General features: G+C 37.7%; 1 protein-coding gene across 3 annotated transcripts in view; it reads right to left on the reverse strand.

The window, feature by feature from the left end:
• PTPN4 (protein tyrosine phosphatase non-receptor type 4) overlaps window positions 1-27,454 on the reverse strand; it is a 208,224-nt gene that overhangs the window by 135,908 nt on the left and 44,862 nt on the right. For 2 of the 3 annotated variants that reach the window (XM_041739473.1, XM_041739474.1), the window contains exon 2: window positions 24,195-24,349. In XM_041739473.1, the coding sequence (XP_041595407.1) occupies window positions 24,195-24,332 (138 nt within the window). In that variant the 5' untranslated portion in view covers window positions 24,333-24,349. Of the gene's footprint in view, window positions 1-24,194; window positions 24,350-27,454 lie in introns of those variants that run through there. The other variant, XM_041739475.1, reaches the window with a different exon arrangement.

Genomic DNA, 27,454 nt, shown 5'->3' on the forward strand with positions numbered 1-27,454 from the left:
AAATAATAAGAAAAACAGCAGGGTGGACTACTTATCTCCAATCTTTTGTGACCACAACTTTTAATGTATTTTTAATCTGTGTCACTGATCAGAAGATACAGAAAAGGAACAAACCTCAACTGATAGCAGATGGTGTGGAAGATAAAATCATCAGTTTGAAGAGTCAGAGAGCCAGGATTTTGGTCGCAGTCTACCACTATGAGCAAGGTACAAACTCCCTGGGTTTGAATTCTCTATGAAAAAGAGATTAATTGTCCTACCACATTGTTATAGACAAAAAACAAAAAACAGACCCAAAAGTTCTAAGGAAATAATACAGCACGATTTTGAAAGATTACTATTTTCTGGCAGATAATTAATACAAAGCTACAACTAAGAATCATGTTGCTATAAAATTGTCCAATAAAATATTAATTTGAATATATGAAAGAAATCTGTTTCTAAAGAAACATATCCTAAATATTATTCAAACAATAAAAAATAAAAGCATATTTATGGGTAACTAGGTTAAGCAAGAGAACATACTGAAAAGCAGGAAAATTTCTACAGATGAGAAACTGAGAGTTAGCCAAGTGTCATTTTATAGAAACAAGTATGGTGACACCTGGGTGGCTCAGTGGTTAAGTGTCTTTCTTGGGCTCAGGGCGTGGTCCCAGAGTCACAGGACTGAGTGCCACACTGGGCTCCCCTCAAGGAGCCTGCTTCTCTCTCTGCCTATGTCTCTGCCTCTCTCTGTGTGTCTCTCATGAATAAATTAAACCTTTTTTAAAAAAAAAGAAACAAAGAAACAAGTAAGTAGATAAGACCCTATACAACTACCAAAGAAAAACTTGATGTAGCATAATGTAGCTAAGATTCATATTCAATTTTTGGTGCACACCAATATGAAATAAGCACACTAGAAGCTTAGAAGCTACTTTTCTCACTGATTACAAGACTTGAGATAAAAATATATAAAGCAATTACATGAGTAATCCAAAAAGCAAATTACAGCAGGCAGAGGGGAAAGGCAAAATCACAATCTGAGGTATGGTGAACCTTACAGGTTTTCTTTTTACCCCCTTCAATTTTAATTACTTACACCTGTGACTCAAAGATGGGTTGAATTAGAGAACTGCACAGGAGGGATGTGCATCAAAAGGGACAAGGGAAGCCCAATTTTCTGGTAAGATGATCAGAGAAGGAGCCCTGTGAACTGAAGAGTGTGTGTGGGGGGGTGGGGGGTGGGGATGGACACATTTTTCCTCTCTACCAGCTTTGCCCCAGGGACAGCACCAATCATGTAATGGCATGGCCATGGTGATGATACTGTAGGAACTAAAACTCCTAATAATTAGGAGAGAGAACACCCATCTCTGCATAGAAGAACCAGAAAAAAAGGGTTTTTTGAAGAGTAGTTTGCTTTTAATTTTTCACTTTTCTCTCAGTGCTAACTCTAAGACAATCCTATAGGACTGCCCAACACAGAAAGACTGCACTACCCACAAAAGAACAAAGAACTTCATCCTTCTGCCCTGAGTATGAAAAGTGGCCACCAGAAGAAGCCAGAAAACGTGGAGAACATAAATCAGCGTAAGTCCTGGCCTTGTGCCAAACCTGTGCATGTGCAGAATATGTACAAAGAACCACAGCAGTGACTGAGAGAACTGAGCCACAGCATCAGCCTCAAACTAGCTCACCAATTCTGCATGCAAAGTCACACCCAAAGCCTATATAGAAAAGACTTTGAAACTGAATTTATGTAGAAACCACTGCCAAAAAAAAAAAAAAAAAAAAACCGAAAAGAATTTGAGTACTGGGTTAATCTCCTACTAAAATAACAACAAAATTAATATTATATAATGGATTTTAACAGGACACAAGTCTCATAAGATTCCAAAATCTCCAAAAAATTACCTGATACACTAAGAACCAGAAAAAATCTGAACAATTTCCAAGATAAAAGATAGTCAATTGATGAATACTTTGAGATGATTCAATGTTGGAGTTACCAGGCAAAGACTTTAGCATAGTACAACTATTCTCCATAAGTATATAAGGTGAATACTCTTAAAATGAAAGAATATATAGAAATTCAAGAAAAAATATATACATACATACATGCATATATACAGCTGAAAAGTCCATTTGAAGGTGATGAGTAACATACCTAATCTGAAATAAAGAAAAAAGTTTATAAAAAATGAAAAGAGAGGCACTTGGGTGGCTCAGCTGTTTTAAGTGGCTGACTTCAGCTCAGGTCATGATCTCATGGTGGGCTCAAGCGCCACATATGGAATTCCACACTCAGTGGGGAGTCTGCTTGAGGATTCGCTCTCTCTTTCCCTATACCCCACCTTCCAACTTGCACACACTCTCTTAAATAATAAATAAATCTTTAAAAAGAAACAATCAACAGAGACACAGGGACCTCTAGACAAAATTTAAAATTCACATAATTAGAGTTCCTGATGACAAAAAAAATATTTGAAAAAGTAACAACTGGAAAGTATCCTAATTTGTTCAAAGAAATGGATTTAAAGATTAGAAAATCTCAGTTAAATAAAACCAAGGTCAGATCCATCAGAATCAAATCACTGAAAGCTAGACTCAAATTTCTTAAAATTTTAAAGGAGGGTGTATTTTTTAAAAACATAAATTTCGGGATCCCTGGGTGGCGCAGCGGTTTGGCGTTTGTCTTTGGCCCAGGGCGCGATCCTGGAGACTCAGGATCGAATCCCACGTCAGGCTCCCGGTGCATGGAGCCTGCTTCTCCCTCTGCCTATGTCTCTGCCTCTCTCTCTCTCTCTGTGACTATCATAAATAAATAAAAATTAAAAAAAATTAAAAAAAAAAAACATAAATTTCATATAGGAAAACAATAAGTGGAATGACTGCAGAGCTTGGATCAAAAACTATGGAAGTCACAAAACAGTTAAACTACATATTTAAAGTACTGGGGGAAAAAAAAAAAAACAGCTATCAACCCAGAAGTCAATAATCCATTGAAAGTATCCTTTAAGGCAACTCAAAACATTATGAAACAGGAAAATTAAGAGAATTAATTGCCAGAAGACTTGATCTACAAAAATACTTAAGAGTGGGCAGCTCCAGTGGCCCAGCGGTTTAGTGCTGCCTTCAGCCCGGGGTGTGATCCTGGAGACCTGGGATCGAGTCCCACATCGGGCTCCCTGCATGGAGCCTGCTTCTCCCTCTGCCTATGTCTCTTCCTCTCTCTCTCTCTGTCATGAATAAATAAATAAAATCTTAAAAAAAAATACTTAAGAGTTCTTCACCTCAATGAAATTAAACCACAGGGAAATCTGAAACATCAAGCAAAAGAATGGTAAATACCTGGGTAAATATAAAAGACTACTTTCTCCTACTAAATTGTATAAAATATGCATTACTACTGAAAGTAAAACTTATAGCATGTTTGGGGAGATTTCATTCTATGAAAATTAATACATATGACAACCATAACCAAAAAAGGTAGAGGGAATAGGGAACTGTATGAATGGAAGCGTACAGTTTTACTTGAAGTGGTAAAACATGAAATCTAAGTACATTGTAAAACGTAGGTATATATAATCCATACAGCAACTCGAAAAAAAAACAAAGAAAAAAGATACAACAAAATTGAATACTAAAAATATTCAAATAATCCAAAGAAGGCAAAAAAGGAAGAAGAAACAAAAAACAGAAGGGACAAACAAAAGAACTTAAAAATGGAAGGACTAAATTCAATGAATTCAATAATTTCATTAAATTTAAATTAAAAGAGGGTGCCTGAGTGGCTTAGTGCTTGAGTATCTCTCTGCCTTTGGCTCAGGTCCTTTGTGATCCTGGGGTCCAGGAATGAGTCCCACGTTGGGCTCCCAGCAGGGAAGCCTGCTTCTCCCTCTGCCTATGTCTCTGCCTCTCTCTGTGTGTCTCTTATAAATAAATAAAATATTTGTTAAAAATTTTAAATTAAAAGACATTGTGAGATTGCATTTATAGTCTACCAAAAAAAGCACACAAAATAGAAATGGGAAGGGGAGGTAAACTTAACAAGCATTATGTCTCCATCAGAGCTCTTGGGTGACTAGGCACATTGCCGCTGAACAGTAGTATTTTGGAAGGCATCTTTTTCTCTGAGCAGCAGGTCTCAATAATGGGTTTTAAATATTCACTAAGTCTTGTTTAAACAAATGTGCTATAATCCAGGCTCTGTTTTTCCATTTATGGATCACAGGCAGAGTATAATTAGCATGATTCTTAAGGGCCCTAGGATTTTTTTAATGACCAATGAGCAGTGGCTTCAACTTAAAGTCATAAGCTACACTAGCGCCTAATAAGAGAGACAGCCTATCCACTGAAGCTTTGAAGCCAGGCATGGACTTCTATTAAAGTTCTAGATGGGGGCAGCCCAGGTGGCTCAGCAGTTTAGCACTGCCTTCAGCCCAGGGCCTGATCCTGGGATCCCAGGATCAAGTCCCATGTCAGGCTCCCTGCATGGAGCCTGCTTCTCCCTCTGCCTGTGTCTCGACATCTCTCTCTCTCTCTCTCTCTCTTTGTGTGCCATGAATAAATAAATAAAACCTTTTAAAAAAATAAAAAATAAATAAATTTCTAGATGGCATCTTCTTCCAAGAGAAGGCTGCTTTGTCTACATTGACAATCTGTTGTTTAGTGTAGCTACCTTCAATGATTAGCTAGATCTTCTGGAATAACTGGTTACAGCTTCTACATCAGCACGGGCTGTTTCACCTTGTACCTTTACGTTACAGAAACAGCTTCTTTCCTTAAACCTAATGAAACTACCTCTGCTAGCTTCAAACTCTTCTACAGCTTCCTCACCTTTCTCAGCCTTCATAGAATTAGAAAGAGTTAGGCTTTTGCTCTGGATTAGGTTTTGGTTTAAAGGGAATGTGGTGCCAAGTCTGATCTTCTATCCATACCACTCAAATATTTTCCCTATCAGGAGTAAGGATTACTTCACTTTCTTACCATTTGTGTGTTCACTACAGGAGCAATTTAAATTTCCTTAAAGAATTTTCCTTTCCTCTGGCTAACTGCTGCAGAAGACCCAGCTTTCAGCCTATCTCAGCTTTGGACACGCTTTCCTCACTAAGCTTATTAATCAGTTCCAACTTTTTATTTAAAGTGAGAAACAGGGCAGCCCCAGGTGGCTCGGCAGTTTAGCACCACATTCGGCCCAGGGTGTGATCCTGGGGCCCCTGGGATCGAAATCCCTTGTCGGGCTCCCTGCATGGAGCCTGTTTCTCCCTCTGCCTGTGCCTTTCTGCCTCTCTCTCTCTCTCTCTCTCTCTCTCTCTCTCTCTCTGTGTCTCTCATGAATAATAAAATCTTAATAATAAACTGAGAAACATGGAGGCACCTGGGTGGATCAGGGCTCAGGGCACTTAAGTGTCCAAATCTTGATTTCGACTCAGATCATGATCTCATGATCTTTGAGACTGAGCCCCACACTGGGCTCTGCATTGGATGTGGAGCCTGATTAAGATTCTCCGTCCCTTTGCCCTTCCCCCCACTCCACACTTGTGCTCTCTAAAAACTAAATGAATAACATGAGAAACAGGTTCTTTTCACTTGAACATATAGAGGCCACTATAGGGTAACTAATTTCAATATTCTTATATTTCAGGAATAGTGAGGCCAAAGCAGAGAGAGGAAGAAAACAGAGTAACAGCTGGTCAGTGGAGCAATTAGAATACACACATTTATCAATTAAGTTCACACCTTATACAGGTGTAGTTTGTGGTACCCCAAAAGAATTACAATGGTAACATCAAAGATCACTGTAACGGAATTCTATCAGAGTACAAGGTTACTGTGAAAAAGTGTGGTGAGACTATGGTGAAAGGAAGGGGGGTTTTCGGAGATGAAGAGGACTTGAAACATAAAGATAGAATTTCTGTCCAATACAACAGGGCAGCCTACTTAGGAGAGTAGTAATTGCTGCTTATTGCTCTGAGGAAAATAGAAAAGGGAAATCAGGGAAACATCTTTTGAAAACTGAAATACCTTTGACAGAAATATTTAATGTGTATTATAAACTTCTAATCCAAAAAAAAAAAAACTTCTAATCCTTGTTGCATTCCTTCTGTTCTTACAAATTTTCAGTTAAAAAAATATCACGATAACAAATATAATAGTAATGAAAAGGTTTGAAATATTGCAAAGGTCACCAAAATGTGACACAAAGACACAATGTAAGCAAATGCTGTTGAAAAAATGGGGCCAAAAGACTTGCTCAACACAGAGTTGCAACAAACCTTCAGTTTGTTAAAAAAAAAAAAAAAAAAAAAAAAACAGTATCAGCAAAGTGCAATAAATCAAAGTTCAATAAAATGAGGTATACCCATTATTTGAAAACTTGAAGCTAAAAGCTATAAGAAAACTAAGAAAAATTTTTTAAAGGAGGCAATGAATAATTCTAGGAAGAACAAAATATATTCAAAATATACTGTTTGGCCTTCCAGTAAATTAACTTGCATAATCATAAAAAAAGTAAACAATGACTTTAAGGCAGGAACTGCCAACTGCGCATATCATTCCCATTTTCTCACATTTCTTTAAAACAAAACTCCATGGGGAGCCTGGATGGCTCAGGGGCTTAGTGCCGTCTTCAGCCAAGACCATCTTCAGCCAAGACAGGGGTGTGATCCTGGAGACCCAGGATCAAGTCCCACATCAGGCTCACTGAATGGAGCCTGCTTCTCCCTCTGCCTGTGTCTCTGCATCTCTCTCTCTCTGTTTCTCTCAGGAATAAATAAATAAAATATTATAAATAAATAAATAAATAAATAAATAAATAAATAACAAAACTCCAATACTGTTTGGGGTAGCAACAATTATCTAAAATACCCAGCACTGGGGTGCCTGGCTGGCTCAGTCTGTAGAGCACGTGACTCATGATCTTGGGGTCATGAGTTCAAGCCCCACATTGGCGTGGAGCCTACAATCAATCAATCAATAAACCCAGTCTCTTCTGCACCAATGAGGGGATATGACTAAATTTTGGCCAATAACATGTAACTAGAAACTACAGAGTAGAATTCATAAACAATGTTCCTTAAGATGGGGAAGAACACTGGCATGTGCCCTTTCTACTTCTTCATTTTCCCCTACAGTAAGCATAAAGAGTTAGAGGTTCTTGGAAAAATAGAGACAGAGTTTTCTCGACATAACGAACATTTTAGGTCCCTAGCCATCTTGTGAAAGGATACAAGAGCAAACAGTCCCTATTAGGCCAGAGATATAACCTAATCATATCAGGAACAATCAATCAGTGATAAAACTCCCAGTGCCAACTCAAAAGGTAAGAATTATCTGATACACATCATTATCTCTGCAGGACCTAAATCTCTCTGAGCGTTGACACAGATCAACTGGACTAGTGAACTGATGCTTGCCAGCCCCCATTACTTTGACCTGGACTCAGTCACCCTCAGAAGACTTCTGCTCCCATTCCATGCTGTAGTCCCCATTGTGCAAGATCCTTCATGAATATGTGCACACCCTTAGTTTAAAACTTCCATTTTGCTGTTCAGGAGACACTACTTTGGGAAAGATAACCAGTGTTGAAAACCCTTTCTTCTCCTACTCTTTGGCTTAGCTGTATCTTTTGGCTCAATAACCACCAAAAGGTGAACACAGTTTTGGGTAACACTGCCACCTACCTAAAAGCTGACAAGTGTGTTAGAGCTCAAAAAGCTTTCTTGGATCATGAAGGGATCTTACATATATAGCCATGCTCTCAGGGAAGCAAAGGACAAACAGGGAACCTGACTCCTTGATAACTGTGAAGCTGCTATCCATTCCCAGACCATAAATCTCTAGAATTCCTTTATATGAAAGAAAAATGAACTTTTAGCTGATTTAAGTTACTGTTATTTCCAGTTTCTTTTATTAGATCTGTAATTCTGATAAACAGAAGACAAAAAGATAAATAGTAGAGGGATAGATAGATAGATCCACAGTAACTAAAAATTATGACATAAGAATTTAGGGTGGGGTGTGTTAAAATGTAAAATGGACTAAATATTAAATCCTCATCTTGTATAATCGGAAGTCAATATAAATGATGTCCAAAATAGACTGAGGAAAGAGTGGTAAAAAACGATAATTATGGGGCAGCCCAGGTAGCTCAGCAGTTTAGCACCACCTTCAGCCCAGGGTGTGATCCTGGAGACCTGGGATCAAGTCCTGCGTTGGGCTCCCTGCATAGAGCCTGCTTCTCCCTCTGCCTGTGTGTCTGCCTCTCTTTCTGCCTCTCTCTCTCTCTCTCTCAACCTCTGTCTCTCATGAATAAATAAATAAAATCTTTTTAAAAAAATAATTATGTTCAAAATAAAAAATATAAACCAAGGCAGAAAAATGGGAATAAATGTCTAAACTATATCACCAAAGGTATTTGGAAACTAGTACTAAAAACAGGATGGAGGGGCACCTGGGTCACTCAGTGGTTGAGTATCTGTTTTCAGCTCAGGTCAGGACGCGGGAATCCTGGGATCAAGTTCCACATCAGGCTCCCTATGGGGAGCCTGCTTCTTCCTCTGCCTCTTTCTGTGCATCTCCTCTCATGAATAAATAAAATCTTAAAAAAAAAAAAAAAAAAAGCGGGAGTGGATTCCAGCTGCACCAAGCAACACTACACAGCCAGCATCCCAGCCATAGCTAATCAGAAGCACACAGTTACTGCCATCAAGTGAATGGAGCGTGGTGCAACCTAATGGATTAGATCATCAAAAGCTTCAAGCAGAAGGAGTTCCAACTTGTGGCCATGAAGCTTCTACAGGCCTCTGAGGAACTCCTACTAAAGCAGTACTACACTGACCTGAAGAACCACTCATTCTTCCCAGGGCAGGTGAAGTTCCAGGGTGGTTGTGGCCATGGTCTGGGAGGGACTGAATGTGGTGAAGACAGGGCGAGTCTTGGGGAGACTAACTCAGCAGATTCTAAGCCAGACAGCAATCATGAGGATTTCTGCATTCAAGTTGGTAGGAACAACATTCACGGGAGCAATTCAGTAAAAAGTACACAGAAAGAAATCAGCCTATGCTATGGTTAAACCTAAAGAACTAGTTGATTACAAGTCTTGTGCTGTTGACTGTATCTATGAATAAAAGATGAACAAAGTGTCAGTCCCCTTTGGCATCAGGTGATGTGTACCTGGACACAGCTATCAGTCCAAAGACTTGAAAGTAATAGAAACGATCTTTCTTTTCTAAAACAAGGTATGAGGTAAATACTGGCTGGACTATGACCCTGGGAGAGGAGGCTATAGAAAACTGGCCCAAAAACCAGTGAGTGGTGAGAGCCCCATCATGAAAACTCATTTCTTTGGCCTGCTAAATTTGCTGCACATTATCCAAGATCTGCAAACCTGCCCACTTTTACCATGCTTTGATCAAGGTCTCTACTTAGCTAGAAGTCTTTTCATGTTTTTTCTTTGAAAATAGTTTCCTTTGGGATCCCTGGGTGGCGCAGCGGTTTGGCGCCTGCCTTTGGCCCAGGGCGCGATCCTGGAGACCCAGGATCGAATCCCACGTCGAGCTCCCGGTGCATGGAGCCTGCTTCTACCTCTGCCTGTGTCTCTGCCTCTCTCTCTCTCTCTGTGACTATCATAAATAAATAATAATAAAAAAAAAATAAAAAAAAAATAAAAAAAAATAAAAAAAAAAGAAAATAGTTTCCTTTGAAAACACAGTTCTTTTTTTTTTTTTTAATTTTTATTTATTTATGATAGTCACACAGAGAGAGAGAGAGAGAGGCAGAGACACAGGCAGAGGGAGAAGCAGGCTCCATGCACCGGGAGCCCGATGTGGGATTCGATCCCGGGTCTCCAGGATCGCGCCCTGGGCCAAAGACAAGCGCCAAACCGCTGCGCCACCCAGGGATCCCTCCTTTGAAAACAGAATCCAAAAGAATGTTTTTACTTTATAATCTTAGAATATTGACCATATGTCAGGTTACCAGAATGATTTTATGTTACCAGGTCAGAATTTGTGTTCCATGGCAACAGATTTGATGTAAAGGCCCAAAACACCACACTTCTTTTAGGAAGAAGGAAAATTTTTTAAATTGATAGTAGGTTCGTGGTCTTCATTGGGGCCTTGAAATTTTTTTAAGTTTGCAGGAGATAAAAATGTCATAGATGGGGTTTTGCTATGTTGTATAGCTTTGTTCTTAATTAGATGTTAAGGACGTCTGGGTGGCTCAGTGGCTGAGCATCTGCCTTCAGCTCAAGGCATGGTCCCAGTCCGGAGATTGAGTCCCACACTGGGCTCCCTACTCAGCGGGGAGCCTGTTTCTCTGTCCATGTCTCCGCCTCTCTCTGTGTCTTTCATGAATAAATAAAGTAATAAATAAATAAGTAAATAAACAAATAAATAAATGTTTGACAAGTATTTGTTTACTGTGTTGAATTCTAATATCCAAAGGCCAACTTAGGAGTTAAGGGAACTTCCTGAATTGCTGGTAAAAAAGTAAGTCTTACACTGTCCTATGAGATAGCACCACCTAATGTGCTTTGTATGATAGGATTTGACTAGTATTTACACATTTTTCAAAAGATGTGCTCTACTTAAAGATTCATTTTCAGAGTTATCTTAGAAATGCACTGAGTTTTAAAAGAATTTGAAGGGGCGCCTGGGTGGCTCAGTTGGTTAAGTGGCTGCCTTCGGCTCGGGTCATGATCCCAGAGTCCTGGAAACGAGCCCCACTCAGGCCCCTGCTCAGTGGGGAGCCTGATTCTCCCTCTTCCTCTGTGATCTCTCTGGCTCTCATTCTCTCTCAAATCAATAAGATATTTTAAAAACTAAATAAATAAAAATAAAAGGAGCGTGAAGATCAAGAGAACACAAGAACAATCAGTACTGCTTTCCACAGGAAATGGGTTTCAGCCAATTCTTATTTGAAGTCTGTTTTGTTTTTTCCTTAATTGTGCTTACTGAGTTTCAGAGTATAGATAGTAAGCTGATGATGTTCTCTACAGAGGTCTACAAAATTTATTTTTCATTTGTAAGGCACAAGGTGATTTCACTAATATCAAACTAATTTAGTCTAACATGAAAATAAAAATTAAAAATAACTAAAATATACTTACCAATAAAGCCTTTGGAAACTGGATAGATAGATAAATAGATAGATATAGATAAATAAGAAGGAGCATTTCATTAAGCCTTCATTATATGCTTTGTTTTGTTTGGCTTTGAAAAACTATGTAAAATTGTATGTTACTACTTAGATAAAAATGAATAACTGAAATGTTAACTACTAAATAATTTAATCAGCTATTACAAAAATGTATCACTAACATGAAGAAATGATCTTTTCCAAACAGAAGACTGGCCTTTGCCCTTCACTAATGGGAGGTGATCTCCAGAGCCCTGGAATGTTCTGCTTGACAGGAGTATCTTTATTTGCCTGGGACCTTGGTCACCTGACAGTCTAACAATATGATTTATGATGGGGCTTTGGGCTGTATCACCTCAGTTCCAATCTCCAAAGGAACTAGAGATTAAGGGTTTTAGGTTTTAGCCTGACCTCTGGGACAGGTTAGACATTAGGTCAGTTAGGCAGGGAGTTTATGATCAAGCCCAGTAAAAATGAAAAAAGGCTTGGGGGAAGACTCCCTGGTTGGGAAAAGACTTTGTGTATTGTCACATATGGTGGTTAGGAGAAGGTGATGTCATCTATGACTACATGGCAGAAGAGGACTTGAAGTTCTTGGTTTTGACTGCCTAAACTCTCCCCCAATGCATTTCTTCCCTTGGTTGATCTTAATTTGTATCCTTCATCTGTAATAAGCTATAACCATGATTATAACAGCTCTCAATAAGTTCTGTGAATCCTTCTAACAAATTACTGAAACTCTGGGTGGTTTTAGAAATCTTTTTTTTTTTTTTTAAAGATTTTATTTATTTACTCATAGAGGCACATGAAGAGAGAGAGGCAGAGACACAGGCAGAGGGAGAAGCACGCTCCATGCAGGGAGCCGGATGTGGGACTCGATCCCAGGTCTCCAGATCACACCCCGGGCTGCAGGCGGCGCTAAACCGCTGCACCACAGGGGCTACCCTGGTTTTAGAAATCTTCCAAACCTGCAACTGATGTCAGATGTAAGAGCAGTTGAGTGGACAGTGTGCCCCTAAACTCTGCACATTGGCTGATTAAGGGTAACTAAAGAAAAAGGACAGAAAAGAAGATAAAGGGCAAGAACAAATGTTACATTTCTAAAGCCCCTTAATAGAATCCTTATTGGCTGTCTTATATACGTTGATTCCATCCTGATAAACTTAATAGATGATATTATTTCCACCTTATATATAAGGAAATTATATATATAAAGGTCAAGTAAGTGGGACAATGTCTCAGAGCAAGTATTTAATAGGTCCAGGATACAAATCTAGCCTTTTGAATTCCAAGGCTCACGCACTTCTCATTATACGATGCTACATCTCTACATCACAATACTTCATCAATTATTCATGGTGTTTAGTCTTAATTTTGACATCACTATATGCTTATGTAATCTGTGTGGGGTAGTCTAATAGCTAAAAGCCAGGACCAGATCTATGTAATTCTTTGTAGAACTAACAGAGTTCCATTCAGGTTACTCTTTTCCTTTTTAAAAAGATTTTATTTATTTATTTGAGAGAGAGACCAAGCAAGAGCAGAGGGAGAAGCAGACACAAAGAAGGAAAAAAAGTGAGACAGAGTCTCAAGGAGACTCCATGCTGAGTGCAGAGCCTGATGCAGGGCTCAATTTTATGACCTTGAAATCACAACCTGAACCAAAACCAAGAGTTGGACACTTAACTGACTAAGCCACCCCGGTGCCCCCCAGGGGACTCTTGGTCCCAAAGGAGACTCAGAACAAAGAATTATCCAAAAGGAAGATAGGGATAGGCAATGGTGCATCAGAGAAGTCATGTGACATACCTATATAGTAACAACTACATCTCTATGGTCATCAACACCATTCTAATGAATATTAAAAGCATGTTTGCAAGTTTTAGCACAGAAACAGAACTATGACATATCTTTTCTCAACGAACGGGACACAAGTAGCTGAAAATGGCATGCTATTCAATTTCAGGAAAGATACAGAGCAAAATGGAGAAAGACGACCCCAAGCTAACCACTTAGTTTCATCAAATTAATTATGGTCTTAGACTGTGGCCTTGACAGACAGCCCATACAATTCAGTACAATACAAAAAACCAGTAAGATGGTAAAAACATTTAACTGATTATTCCCTCAAACAATATGAAATAAGGTCCTAGGGTAGCCCGGGTGGCTCAGCAGTTTAGCGCTGCCTTCAGCCCAGGGTGTGATCCTGGAGACCTGGGATCAAGTCCCACATCAGGCTCCCTGCATGGAGAGCCTGCTTCTCCCTCTGCCTGTGTCTCTGCCCGCCTCTCTCTCTCCCCCCCCCCCAGTCTCTCTATCTCTCATGAATAAATAAATAAAATCTTTTTTTTTTAAAAAAAAAGAACTGATTAGCCAAAGTTTCTCTAATAGTAAGTGAGCCCAGACCAAATAGGGTTAAGATGCATTTCAAATGTAGCAGATGACTTCTGAGTTGAAATCTTCTAATATAACAAACCTGATGGCCCACATGCCTAGGAATTCATCTTTGGAAAACAAGCACCATTTTATCCCCTTCATCAAATCAATATATCTCAGACTAACTAGATTTTATAGGGTGCATACATTCACCATTATCATTTACCATTATTAACTGAGATCTGAGTTCTTCTTTTTGGTTCAAATGAATTTTTTTTTTTTAGTTCAAATGAATATTGAACAAAGAACCCAGCCAGCAATATACTAAATATTTCAAATCAAAATCCACTATTATATAATGAGTTGTATTTTCTCATTTTAAAGTCATCAGAATTTTCAGTTCTTGTCATAATGAAGTAGCTAAGGTTGCAATAGTCTCCTGCTATAATAAACCTCTACAAAAGCTGGACCAAATATACAAAAAAAAAAAAAAACCAAAAAGGCCTATTTGCAGGCCTTAGACAATAACAAACACAGTACTAATGATCCCTGATAGAAGAGAATCAGATAAATCAAATCCCATTTTCACAGTGGCTTTCTCTAAGCAGTGTGGCAGTCTTGCTGGAAGAGAAAACTACAATTAATGTTTGGGACTGCTAAGGTAGCTGAATTTAGGGGGCAGATTATTAGAGAGGAAAGAGACAGAAAAAGTTACAAAAATTGATATAAAAATTCTCTGCTGGGGGAAACCTGGGAGACACAGTCAGTTAAGCATCAGACTCTTGGTTTCAGTTCAGGTCGTAATCTCAAAGTTGTGAGATGGAACCCTGTGTTGGAATCTGTGTTGAGCATGGAGTTTGCTTAGAGTTTCTCTCTCTCTCTCTCTCTCTCTTATAAATAAATCTTTAAAAAAAAAAAATCCCCTCTGGTTCTCATTTGCCTGCTAGGCTGCACATACAAAGGTTAGACTCCTAGGAGCCTAGGAGAGATTAGCTATTGGGGGGCTGTTAACTAAACAAATATTTCAGACCTTGCACAATTTTGAATAAATGAAACACAAACTAACCAGAGGAGAGAGATCTTAATGAATACCACAGGCATTTAAGTGAGACCCTAGACAATCCAAGCCCTAGGAGTAAAAACAACATTGAAATAGACGTACCTTACTTAAGAAAGCCTAAAACTAAGCCTCACAGGATCAAAGTGACCCAATGGCAATTCAACCACCTGCCAGAATAAAATGAAATTTTATTTAGAGGAAGATAACAATCCAGAGCTTCTACAACATGGGTCAGTAAACCTTTCCTGAAAAGAGCCAGAAGGTAATTTTAGGTTTTGAAAGTGATATCTCCAGTGCATATTCTCTTAAAACAACAAAAATCTTTTATAAAGTAAAAAATCATTCTTAGCTCAAGGGCCAAACAACAGCCACCAGGCTGTATCTGACCCATAGGCCAGTCTGCTGTCCACTACTCCACATTACACTCACAATATCTATCATACAATGCAAAATTAGGACATATGTGAGGCAGGAAAAGTGTTTGATAATCAAGAAACAAAGCAGTCAACAAAAACAGACCTAGGAGTGATCTACATATTGGTCTTATGTAAGAGCTTCAAAATAACTATGACAACATATTAAGACAACAGAGTCAGAATACAGAAAATAAATTAGAATGATCTATTTCAACAAGGAATTAGAATCTATGAAAACCATCACACAGATATTCTATTAACTGCAAAATATGTGAAATAGAGGAACTCCTTAAATAGGTTTAATAGCAGAATAAGCACAGGGGGGAAAAAACAGAATTAGTACATGCAAAGACAGATTAAGAGCTATTCAAAGTACAGGAAAAAATTCTAAGCAAAACAGAACATATGTTAGATGTAGGATGTAGTCAAACAATCTAATATATATGTAACTAGAATACAGAAGGAGAGAAGAGAAAATGGGTCAGAAGCAATATTTGAATCTTAAAGGATGAGAACTTTTCAAATGTTTTAAGAGATTAACCGACAGATTCAAAGAGGTCAGTGAATACCAAGCAGGATAAACACACACATACAAAACGATATATACTTATAAACAGGTGACTAAAAATCAGAGAGAAATCTTAAAAACAAGAGAGGAAAGGACCTCTTTTGTGTCCTTCAGGAAAGCAAAGAGTGAAAGATGACTTCTTAAGAGAAACTATGAAAGCTGGGGCCCCTGGGTGGTTCATCAGTTGAGTGTCTGCCTTTGACTCAGAAGTGATTCCAGTTCAGGGATCAAATCCCACATTGGGCTTCCTGCATGGAGCCTGCTTCTCCCTCTGCCTGTGTCTCTGCCTCTCTGTGTCTCTCATGAATAAATAAAATCTTTAAAAAAAAAAAAAAAAAGGAAAGAAACTATGAAAGCTAATGAAGTGGCATCTTTAAACTACTGAAGGAAAAACCTATCAATACAGAATTCTATACTCTGCAAAAATACCCCACATAACGAGGTATAACAAACGACAAAAAGTTGAAAGAATCTGTCATAAACAGGACCTTATTTAAAAAATAATAAAAGAGGTTCTTTAGGATGAAGGGAGAGGATTCTAAATAGAGGCATGGATATGTAGGAAATGAATAGCTGCAGAGAGAACAGATATAAAGGTAAATATAACACACTACTGATTGTTTAAAGCAATAACAACATCTTAAAAGGTTTATAACATATGAGGGGGATGTTACAATATGTAATAATAACAAAAAAGTAAGAGGCAACTAAATGGATTTGAACTGTTTTAAGGTTTTTATATTTGGGAGGGAACATGCTGAAAGTATTAAAGGTAGACTTTATTTTTTTTTTTAAAGGTAGACTTTAAAAGTAAAGACACATTTTGTAATTTCTAAGGTCATCACTAAATGTCTGATATTAAAAGATTTACCCAGAAAAGCTCATAGAGGAAATACAGTAGAGTTAGAAATATTTAAAGGGGCACAAGAGAATCTTTTTTTTTTTTTTTTTTGGTGAGGGAAATATTCAATGACATAATCTTTTGGTGGTTCCATAGATGTATACATATACAATCACTGAGTTTTATACCGAAGATTTATGCATTGTACAGGATATATCATACATATTATAATAAACCAAAAAAAATCTATATGTAATTTCCAGGGTGTAGAAAAACTGAGCTACAGTACCTTTTTTTTTTTTTTTTTTAAGATTTATTTACTCATTCATTCATTCATTCATGATAGACATAAAGAGAGAAGCAGAGACACAGGAGGAGGGAGAAGCAGGCTCCATGGGAGCCTAACTTGGGACTCGATCCTGGGACTCCAGGATTGCACCCTGGACCAAAGGCAGGCGCTAAACCACGAGCCACCCAGGGATCCTCTGCAGTACCTTTCTAAACAGAATCCAACATATCTCCCCAAAAACTTAATGGCTTATAGCCATTATTTTTTCACAATTATTTTTTTTTCATAATATATACTGGATTCTCACTAATTCAGTCATTAAATGGGCATGATGAAACTCACAATTTTATTTACTATACAACTGCCAAGATAATAAATACTAATTCTCAAAAATGTAAACTTAACAATTGTTTCCTTTTTACTTTTTAAGAATAAACTGGCATTTTTACAATTTCTGTGTACATGTATCTTTAATCTATTTTGCCAGGAAACACAGGTTTTGGAAACAGTACACAGAACAAAAATATAATACATAAAACAATTAGCATATTGCTATTTTATGGAATAATATTTTTCTAAGAAAATATCTGAAACTACAGAATAGGTTAAATCTATTAAATCACAAGCAATAAAAGAAGATTCAACCTTTTTGAATGTATAATGTGAGTCAGACAAAGAAGCATTTCAAAAATATTCTCATTTTATTCTGAGTATCCTATACAAGGCAAATGTTATTCTGTCTTAAATGAAGAGTCTAAAACACAAAAAGGTAGAGAAACTTGTGTATAATCACAAAGCTAGTAAATCTTCAAACTAAAGACTTACAAATAACTATTCGGGAAATCTCTCAATAGAAGTAAATGTCATTATCAGTAATAAACTTATACATGACATAGTACTATATATACATCACAAAATATAACAGAATGAAAGAAAAAGCACAAGCAATAAGATAACCTTAACTGTACATAACTAGAAATCTGACTGATAAAGAGTTTTCCAGTGCTTAATATAATATAGTTTAGGGAAAAAAACATTTTAAGTTTCAAAGATCTATGACATACTTCAATGTCTGAATTTTCAAACACTATGGTAATTGGCAAATTATCACATCTTTTTGCACTAAAGATAACCAGCAGCATTTTAACATGTGATTTTACTTGAAAAATCTTGGTAAATAGCAAATTCTCCTTCAGGATAAACACTGTTGAAAATCAATCTGAGACATGTCAAGGTTAAATGAGGCAGACTGGAAACAAATGTTTGCTTAAGACACTCTAAAGTAACAGTGAAAAAAATAAATAAAGTAACAGTGATGGTAGTAATGAAATTGAGTCTATACAAGTAACAGTCTCTTCCATGACCCCTCCTTCCAGTACAAATCACTGTAAGAACCAAAAATTTAAAGATGACCCAGTAAGATTCTGGACTCCGGGACAGTTCCTGATTCATCTTTACTGAGCTGAAAGCAGGGAAATCTACATAAGTGCAAGTCTACCTATTGAAGAGTTGAGAGCTCTCTAGTCCTTTTCTCTCAGTCAGTTCTAAGAAGACCCAGCAAAGCTCTACAAACTTCAGGTAGATGACAAGAGGATTTCTCTCCAGGGAAAGGAAATGCTGAACTGTAATCAAGTATTATTACATAACTCTTTTGTTTATTGAAAAGATAACAGGGTATCTCTGTATGGGGGGGGCGGGAGAAAGTATAAGAGATCTAAAGTCATCCTTCAAACCCAATACAAAATATGAAAAGCAAAAAGAGGCAGACAAAACAGGAAATAATATAAGCATGTTTCTTAGAACCACAGTAATAAATATGAGAGATAAACTGAATGTGCTGAATATTTTTTTTCTAAGACAGAAACTTGCTAGTTTTTGTTATAACATTTTTAAACTATTTGGTTTTTTAAATTGCATACATGAGGGGCTCAACTGGTTGAATGCCAGACTCGCGGTTTCAGCTGAGGACATGATTTCATGGGTTATGGATGGAGCCCCACGCTGGGCTCTGTGCTCAGCACAACGTCAGCCTGAAAGATTCTCTTCCTCGTCCCTCCCCCCAATCACTCTTCCTCTCTCTAAAATAAATAAATCTTTTAAAAATCTTGAGATAACTGGGTGGTACACTGGGTTAAGCCCCCAACTCTTGGTTTCGGTTAGGGTCATGATCTCAGGGTCATGAGATCAAACCATGAGTCAGGCTCAATATGGAGTCTGCTTGGTATTCTCTCTCCCTCTCACTCTGTCCCTCCAGCTAGTGCTCTGATTCTCTCTAAAATAAAAAATTAAAGCTTTTTAAAACTCTTAAATTGTACACATGAAGTAAGTTTCAGGGTCCCTGGGTGGCTCAGTCTGTTGGGTGTCTGACTCTTGATTTCACCTCAGGTCATGATCTCAGGGTCATGAGACCCAGTGCTGGGCATGGAGCTGGCTTAAGATTCTCTCTCAGGGAGCCTGGGTGGCTCAGTCAGTTGAGCATCAGACTCCTGGTTTGAACTCAGGTCCTGATCTTGGGGTTTTAAGATCAGGCCCGTGTTGGGCTCCACCCTGACCATGGAGCCTGCTTGGGATTCTCTCTCCATCTTCCTCTGCCCCCCAACCCCTCACTTGTGCTCTCCAGATCAAAACAAAACAAAACAAATACAAAAACAAGTATGTTTCATTTTGCTAAATCCCCCATCCTTATACGCCTTTAGTTTCCCATCTCAATCCATATCCACCTGCTAATCTCACCTTCGTAATTTGGTTTATACCACCGATTTGGTAAACATATTATTTAACAGACAAAAAAAAGCATAAGGTTTAGCGAACTAAATATTCACCAGCTCAAATTATCACATAACTAAAATATGTATTTTAAATTTCACTTTATTTCAAGAGAAGAAAAGTCGATGATTTATAGCATCTTTTGTTAACAACTGAGGTACTGGTATCACCAAAAAATTATCAGTTATTTTTAAGTACAAAAAGATATATAACAAAGAAACGCACTCTAGAGAAGAACTTTAGCACGTTTAAGATAATTTTATTTCCAGGATGCCTGGGTGGCTCACCGGTTGAGCGTCTGCCTTCGGCTCAGGGCATGATCTCAGGATCCAGGATCAAGTCCCACCATCAGGTTCCCTGAGAGGAGCCTGCTTCTCCCTTTGCCTATGTCTCTGCCTCTGTCTCTCATGAATAAATGAATAAATCTTTAAAAAGAAAAAAAAAAGATAATTTCATTTCCAAAAAATGAACTGAGGGAGGAGCATCTGGCTAGCTCAGTTGATAAACTGTATGACTCTTGATCTCAGGGTCATGAGTTCAAGCCCCACATTGGGCATGGAACCTATTTAACATAAAAATATTTTAGAAATAAAAAAGTAAATGGGGATCCCTGGGTGGTGCAGCGGTTTGCGCCTTCCTTTGGCCCAGGGCGTGATCCTGGAGACCCAGGATCGAATCCCACATCGGGCTCTCGGTGCATGGAGCCTCCCTCTCCCTCTGCCTGTGTCTCTGCCTCTCTCTCTCTCTCTCTCCCTGTCACTATCATAAATAAATAAATTTTTAAAAAAAAATTTAAAAAAAAGTAAACGGAGGGAAAATTAAAGTGGACAAAAATAAAAGCCAAATAAATGAATGAAATAAAGGAACTCCCTGAATGCATAATGTGTGAATAAATTCCCCTTCCACTGATCCTGAGTGTGACTTTATAACAGCACTGACAAACAGAATATGGTGGTAGTGACATTATGTGACTTCCAAAGCTGGATCACAAAGGCAATATGGCTACAACCTGGCTCCAACTCTCTCTATGGATGCTCACCTTGGTAATACAGCCACTGTGCTATAAAAAAGCCCAGGGCACACAGATAGATCAAATATAGGTGTTTAAGCCTCAGCTAAGGTCTCAGGTAATAGTCATATGAGTGAATAAACCTTCAAATGATTCTAGCCTCCAGACTTTGAGTCTTCTAACTGAGGTCTCATACATGGAAAAGATATAAGCCATACCTAGGTGAATCCATGACTTACATAGATATAGGATATTGGAATAATTTATTAAAGATATATGATGCTGGGATCCCTGGGTGGCGCAGCGGTTTGGCGCCTGCCTTTGGCTCAGGGCGCGATCCTGGAGACCCGGGATCGAATCCCACATCAGGCTCCCGGTGCATGGAGCCTGCTTCTCCCTCCGCCTGAGTCTCTGCCTCTCTCTCTCTCTCTCTGTGACTATCATAAATAAATTAAAAAAAAAAAAATTAAGATATATGATGCTGATGACTGATAGAAAACTGGAATAGGATGGTTCTCACCAAAACTTCCTTGTCACAGAGGCTACTGCGAAATAGCCATACTAAGATAAAGCCAAAAATTAGGAAAAAATCCTCAAAGGTAGGTGAAATCAGTCCATGTAGTATGGATACTACATATTTTAAAGTATTTAATGGAAATGTGTTTTTAGTGATTGACATTGAATTTAAGGACGTGAGAGACTAAACACACTCCATAGGCTGACTACAGTAAAATAAATGGTTGTGCCAAAACCACAGTGAAAATGGAACTTCAAACTGAAGCAATGTTAATAGGCTTATCTCAATCCTATGTCTACAATAGAGAAATTAAAAAAAGGAACTAATGAGGTTATATCAACTCCTTCATTATATCATTTTCTGATGAAATGAATACCAGATGGAAAAAAAAGCAAACTTTGGCAACAATGAATATTTCATCTTTGGTACAGAAATCTTTTAGGGAAGGAAGTGATTCCGGTAAGATATTAGAAACCATTGCTTGGTAATATCCAGGGAAACTGAGTAGTTGTCCTTCTCAGTGAATAGAGAGATCCTGGTGACTAGCAGCTGCCCACAGTGGGTATTTCTGAGACTTACTGGTACTTAGTGGACACAAAGAACAAATATCAGAGGGTCAAACTCCCCTCTTAACTTGCAGGCAAGATTACATAATGCTGTACAGATTGTAAAGGGCATAATTAGAGAGCCATTCATACAGATTAAAATATGCAGTATCTACACAAAAGTACAAAGAAACTTGGACACTCTGAATGACTTGGGTCCAAACACCCAGAGGAATAAATACACTACATATCCAATAGTCAATCTCTGATATAGTTCCTCTTAAGTTTATTGATGAAGTGAAGTAATGATAAAATTTCTAGTATTTTAATATTTATCATTCTAGTATTAATGCCCTCAATTGTACTCAAATTGATATTTAAATATATATAATACATAATAAAAACATATAAATATATTAAATATGTCTCTCTAAAAGAGCAATTAGTACACTGATTACTATATTGAAAAATACAACATTCCATTACTAACTAAAGTGCCCAAAAGAAAATATTTTGCTAGATGGGAAACACAGCAAATCCTTCTGCAATATTTTGAAATAAATGCAAAACTATAAGATTAAATGAAAAGTAAATATTAAATATTAATATTAAATTAAGATTTATTATCTAGCCCCCCAATAAAAGAATTTTATTAAGTCAATAACTGGAAAAGGGCTTATTTTCTTGTATCAATTCCTAATATGAGTTTCCATTAGCTAAAAATTTTTATGAAGAATTCCCTTTATTCAATATTATCCCTTGCTGGCAACCTATACTATCTACCTATTAAACAGATGACAGAATACAAAAAAGTTAAAGCTTGACATTTTGGAAAAGCACATTAGTTGGGTATGTTAGATAATACACCTGAAGGTACTATTCTGTAATCCCTTTTCCAATGTGAAACGGCCTCGAGTTTGGGTAAAAAGAAAGATAAATTAGTAATCGTGTTACATGATAACATAGAAAATTTTAGGCTTAAGAAACTGGGAAAGAAGGAAGATCAATATTTTATTTTCCTCTACTTTGTTGACATATAATTGACATATGACATGTGTAAGTTTAAGATATGTGACAAGATGATTTGATACACATACACACTGTGAAATAATTACCATGATAAAGTTATTAGTACATTCATCACCTCCCACATTACCTTTCTCTGTGCGTGGTGAAATATTCAAGATTTATTCTCTCAGCAACTCTTAAATATATAGTACAATACAGTTGACTACAATCTTCCTACTATATATTAGATCCCCAGAACTTATTCGTAACTGGAAATTTGTACCGTTTGACCAACATTTCCATTTCCCCCACACATTCCAATCCCTGGTCAGCTTTCTCAGCTCCATACATGAGTAAAATATTACAGCATTTATTTTTCTATCTAAATCATTTCACGGAGCATAATGCTCATATCCATCCAGGCTGGCATAAATGGCAGAATTTCAGCAGATTAGTATTTTACATACCTTAATGATATTCTAATAGAAATACCCAGGTAACACAGCAGGAAACAGATGGAATATAGAAACGAGGAATGAGGAATCCAGTTTGAACACGGACTATATACTAGTTTGTTTGATTTTTGCGGGTGATAATGGTTCTGTGGTAATTTATGAGATTCCTAGGCTGCTGAAGTATTTAGCAGTGAACGGTATCATTAACTTTCAGAAGGTTCAGGAAAAAACAAAGAAAAAGATAAAGCAAATATGCAAAATGTTAACAACAGATGAGTCTAGCTAAAAGGTATGTAGATATTCATTTTTTTAAAAAGATTCTATTTGCTTATTTGAGAGAGAAAGAGCACAAGACAGGGGAGCAACAGAGGGAGAGGGAGAAGCAGACTCCTCTGCTGAGTGGGAAAGGCTGATGTGGGGCTCAAGCCCAGGACCCTGGGATCATAATCTAAGAAGGCAGATGTATGAGCCACCCAGGTGTCCCTGTGGATATTCATTATACTATTCTTCCATCTCTTCTGCAGATTTGAAATTTTTTAAGTTATAAAACAGAACACATCCTTATGTATGTCAAGACAGACACAACAATGTTCACAGTAATGTTACTGACAAGAGCCCAAAGTGGAAAAAATCCAAATATACAACAACAGTATACTGGACAGGTAAATGGTGAGAAATAAATGAATAAGTAAATTGTACCAAACTCATACATTAGAGCACTATACAGCAATAAAAATGAACCAATAGCATACCACACAGGTGAAACTCACAATAACATTAAGCAAATAAAAACAGATACAAATCAGATGAATAAATATTTGTTGAATAAATATTTCAGACAACTCTCAGATTAAATCAGGACAGTCCTCTATCTTTGTTCAGCAATTATTATTCACAGGCAATACAAGAAAGATTACAAACAAAATGTCTAAATTATTTAAGAGAACAAATTGCTTTCAAGCACCTCACACACATTTATAAAAATCACCCACATACTACTGACCTGCTCCACTAATCATAATGCACTGCTGGTTTGTCAACTTCTTGAAAGACCCAGTTTAAATCAGAACTTACACTAGAAACTTACAAACCCATGCTAAAAAGACTTTCTTCATTGAATAAGGCTTTGTACTACAATTAAACAGTTTTAGTTTTAAAATATAATATTCTCATATTTATAACCAGAGATTATTAAAAGAAAAAAGACATAAAATACTTACATTAACTTTGAAAGCTTGTACAGTGTTATCCAGGAGAAGGATGTTGCAAACCACCTCTGTATGCTGTCTGTCTCGGGCCAACTCTGATGCTCGTACATTGTAGGTTCTGCCAGCAGGCAATCGGAAACGTGAGGTCATTACTGTCCACACTCGGTCTAAGTTGGGAAAAAAAAAATCACTAAATAAAAGAACAGGTGAAGATACAAAGTAGTTTAAAAACACCAAGGTTATTTTATGTTTTCCAATTAAAACTTAGGGAAAAAAAGCAGTTATAACTTTTGAACACCTGGATAAAAATTGTAGGTATAAAAAAAAGATACTGGGGATCCCTGGGTGGCTCAGCGGTTTAGCACCTGCCTTCAGCCCAGGGCGTGACCCTGGAGTCCCGGGATCGAGTCCCACATCGGGCTCCCTGCATGGAGCCTGCTTCTCCCTCTGCCTGTGTCTCTGCCTCTCTCTCTCTCATTCTGGTCTCTCATGAATAAATACATAAATCTTTAAAAAAATAAAAATAAAATAAAATTCAAAGTGCCTGGAAGAAGAGCTTTATTTTGAACTGTTCCATTGAGAAGACAATACACAAAACGTTCAGGAAGCCACAGTCCAATTCAAAATATATATATTTGGGAATAGCCCAAAAAAGGTGTAAAAGAACATGCCATCTTAGGAAGTTGGACATTACTCACTGACGCAAATATTTAAAAACACTGTAGAATAGCAGCAGGATGAAAGATTATTTATCCTTAAAGGACCCTTACCTTTATTAAATTTAAGATTTGGAGGAAACATGAAAGTTTGTTCCATTTTTTAAAATACAATAATGCTTTTTTAACTATCCCCAAATTTAAATGAATTCTAATAGGATTATTCTTATAATTCTCAAGAAAACAAAACAGAAAACAGAAGGCTACAGATCTCTGCTTCCCAATTTTTAACGTTAAGAGGGTAAAAATTAATATTGCTTATAAAAGAACAGATACTGATACTGGCAATACTTGATGTTAAAAGGCAATGAAGATGCAGCTTCGAAGTTCTGAAAATTATATGAAACACAGAATTACATACCAAAAAAATTAGAATTCATGTGGGAGAATAAAGCTAAGGACATTTTCAAACATTCAAGAATCCTAATTTTAAAATTCATAAAACTTCCCTCTTAAAGACAATTAGAGAAAGGAAATAAAATATATTAGAAACACAAGTATATACAATTCTAAAATATGGGTAAGCAATAAGTAATAAGAAATTTGAATAATGAGCAAGGAAAAAATAATTTAAAAAAGAAACACCAGGATGCCTGGATGGCTCAGTGTTTGAGTGTCTGCCTTTGGCTCAGGGCATAATCTGGAAGGCCTGGAACTGGGATTGAGTCCCACATCGGGCTCTCCACAGAGAACCTGGTTCTCCCTCTGCCTGTGTCTGCCTTTCTCTCCCATTTCTCTCATGAATAAATAAATAAAATCTTAAAGAAAAAAAGAACAGTTCAAATCAGTAGTATTTAGTAACTGCAGTTGACATCACAGATTGTTCATGTCAAAATGATTAAAGCTAAAAGTAAAAGTCAGTGTTACACAAGTATGAGAATTGTATAAAGAAAAAGCTTTAGCAGTTAAAAAAGAAGGGCTAACCCGGTAAGATTCACCAATTAAAAGACAGGGATTCGTGGTTTCTAATTCCACATGTTAAGAGCTTTTCAAGTCCCCACTCAAACTCTAACAAGTAAAAAGTAGAACGGACTGGAAAATCACAATGCTGTTTGAAGAGAGAAGACACAAGGCAAACTCTGCCTCCAAGACTTAAGAGGACAGGAAAATACAGTGGGTCTAAAGTAGAGACTCTCAAGCAAAAAACACAAGGCAAGCCAGTACACAGGCAGGAAAAGTCTGAACTGTAATTGGCGAACTGCAAGATGTTCAATGTGGACAATTCTGAGAGTTAAAAATTCCAGGGGGTTCAATCATAAGAGGACTCCCACAATATTGTGAGATTCACTTGGAGGAATCCAACTAGATTCCCACAGTAAGTACCGAGAAAAGTAGTCTTAAGCTTTCTGCCAGGGATGAACATACACACACATACACACCCACCAAAACTATTATTAAATAAATCAAAACACCTGCCCTTAGGAGAAACTAGTTAACCAGAACCTAAAGTGACCTGGGGCAAAGGAAATACTCAACTCTAGCTGACTCTAGCCTTCCAGTGAGAGAAGGGAAATATCCAACTCCCACCCACTATAGCCATCCTATTCCATCTAAAAGAGGAAAAACCTTAAGAAACCCTGTGACATTCATAGTCCAGAGGCATAGGCTCACTAAAATATTGAGACTTAACCAGAAGATTACAGAATGCTTCTTTTTCTCCCTACACTACTAAAAGCCTATTTATAGCCATTCCTCTTACCATGACATCATGCCTATCTATCAAGAAAAATTTACAGGCGTTTCTGGCTTTCAGTTGAGTACGTGACTCTTGATCTCACTATTCTTTTTTTTTTTTTAATTTTTTTTTTATTTATGATAGTCACACACACAGAGAGAAAGAGAGAGAGGCAGAGACACAGGCAGAGACACAGGCAGAGGGAGAAGCAGGCTCCATGCACCGGGAGCCTGACGTGGGATTCGATCCCGGGTCTCCAGGATCGCGCCCTGGGCCAAAGGCAGGCACCAAACCACTGCGCCACCCAGGGATCCCTGATCTCACTATTCTTAAATAAGTTTAAGCCCCACACTGGGTGTAGGGATTACTTAAAATCTTAAAAAATAATAATAATAAAAGAAACTATTTTTTTTAAGATTTTATTTATTTATTTATGAAAGACACACATAGAGAGAGAGAGCGGCAGAGACACAGGCAGAGGGAGAAGCAGGCTCCATGCAGGGAGCCCGACGTGAGACTCCATCCTGGGGCTCCAGGATCACACTCTGCGGGGAAGGTGGCCCTAACCACTGAGCCACCAGGGCTGCCCAAAAGGAAACTTTTTTTTTTCCAAAAGGAAACTTCAGAAGGCATACTAAAAGGCAAAAAAAAAAAAACAAAAAACACAATTTGAAAGGACAAAGCATCAGAACCAAACATGAAAGGGATGTTGGAATTAACAAATAGAGGATTTAAAACAAGTAGGATTGGGATCCCTGGGTGGCGCAGCGGTTTAGCGCCTGCCTTTGGCCCAGGGTGCGATCCTGGAGACCCGGGATCGAATCCCGCGTCAGGCTCCCTGCATGGAGCCTGCTTCTCCCTCTGCCTGTGTCTCTGCCTCT

The sequence above is a fragment of the Vulpes lagopus genome, chromosome 24 (genome assembly GCF_018345385.1).
Source record: "Vulpes lagopus strain Blue_001 chromosome 24, ASM1834538v1, whole genome shotgun sequence".
Lineage (NCBI taxonomy): Eukaryota > Metazoa > Chordata > Mammalia > Carnivora > Canidae > Vulpes > Vulpes lagopus.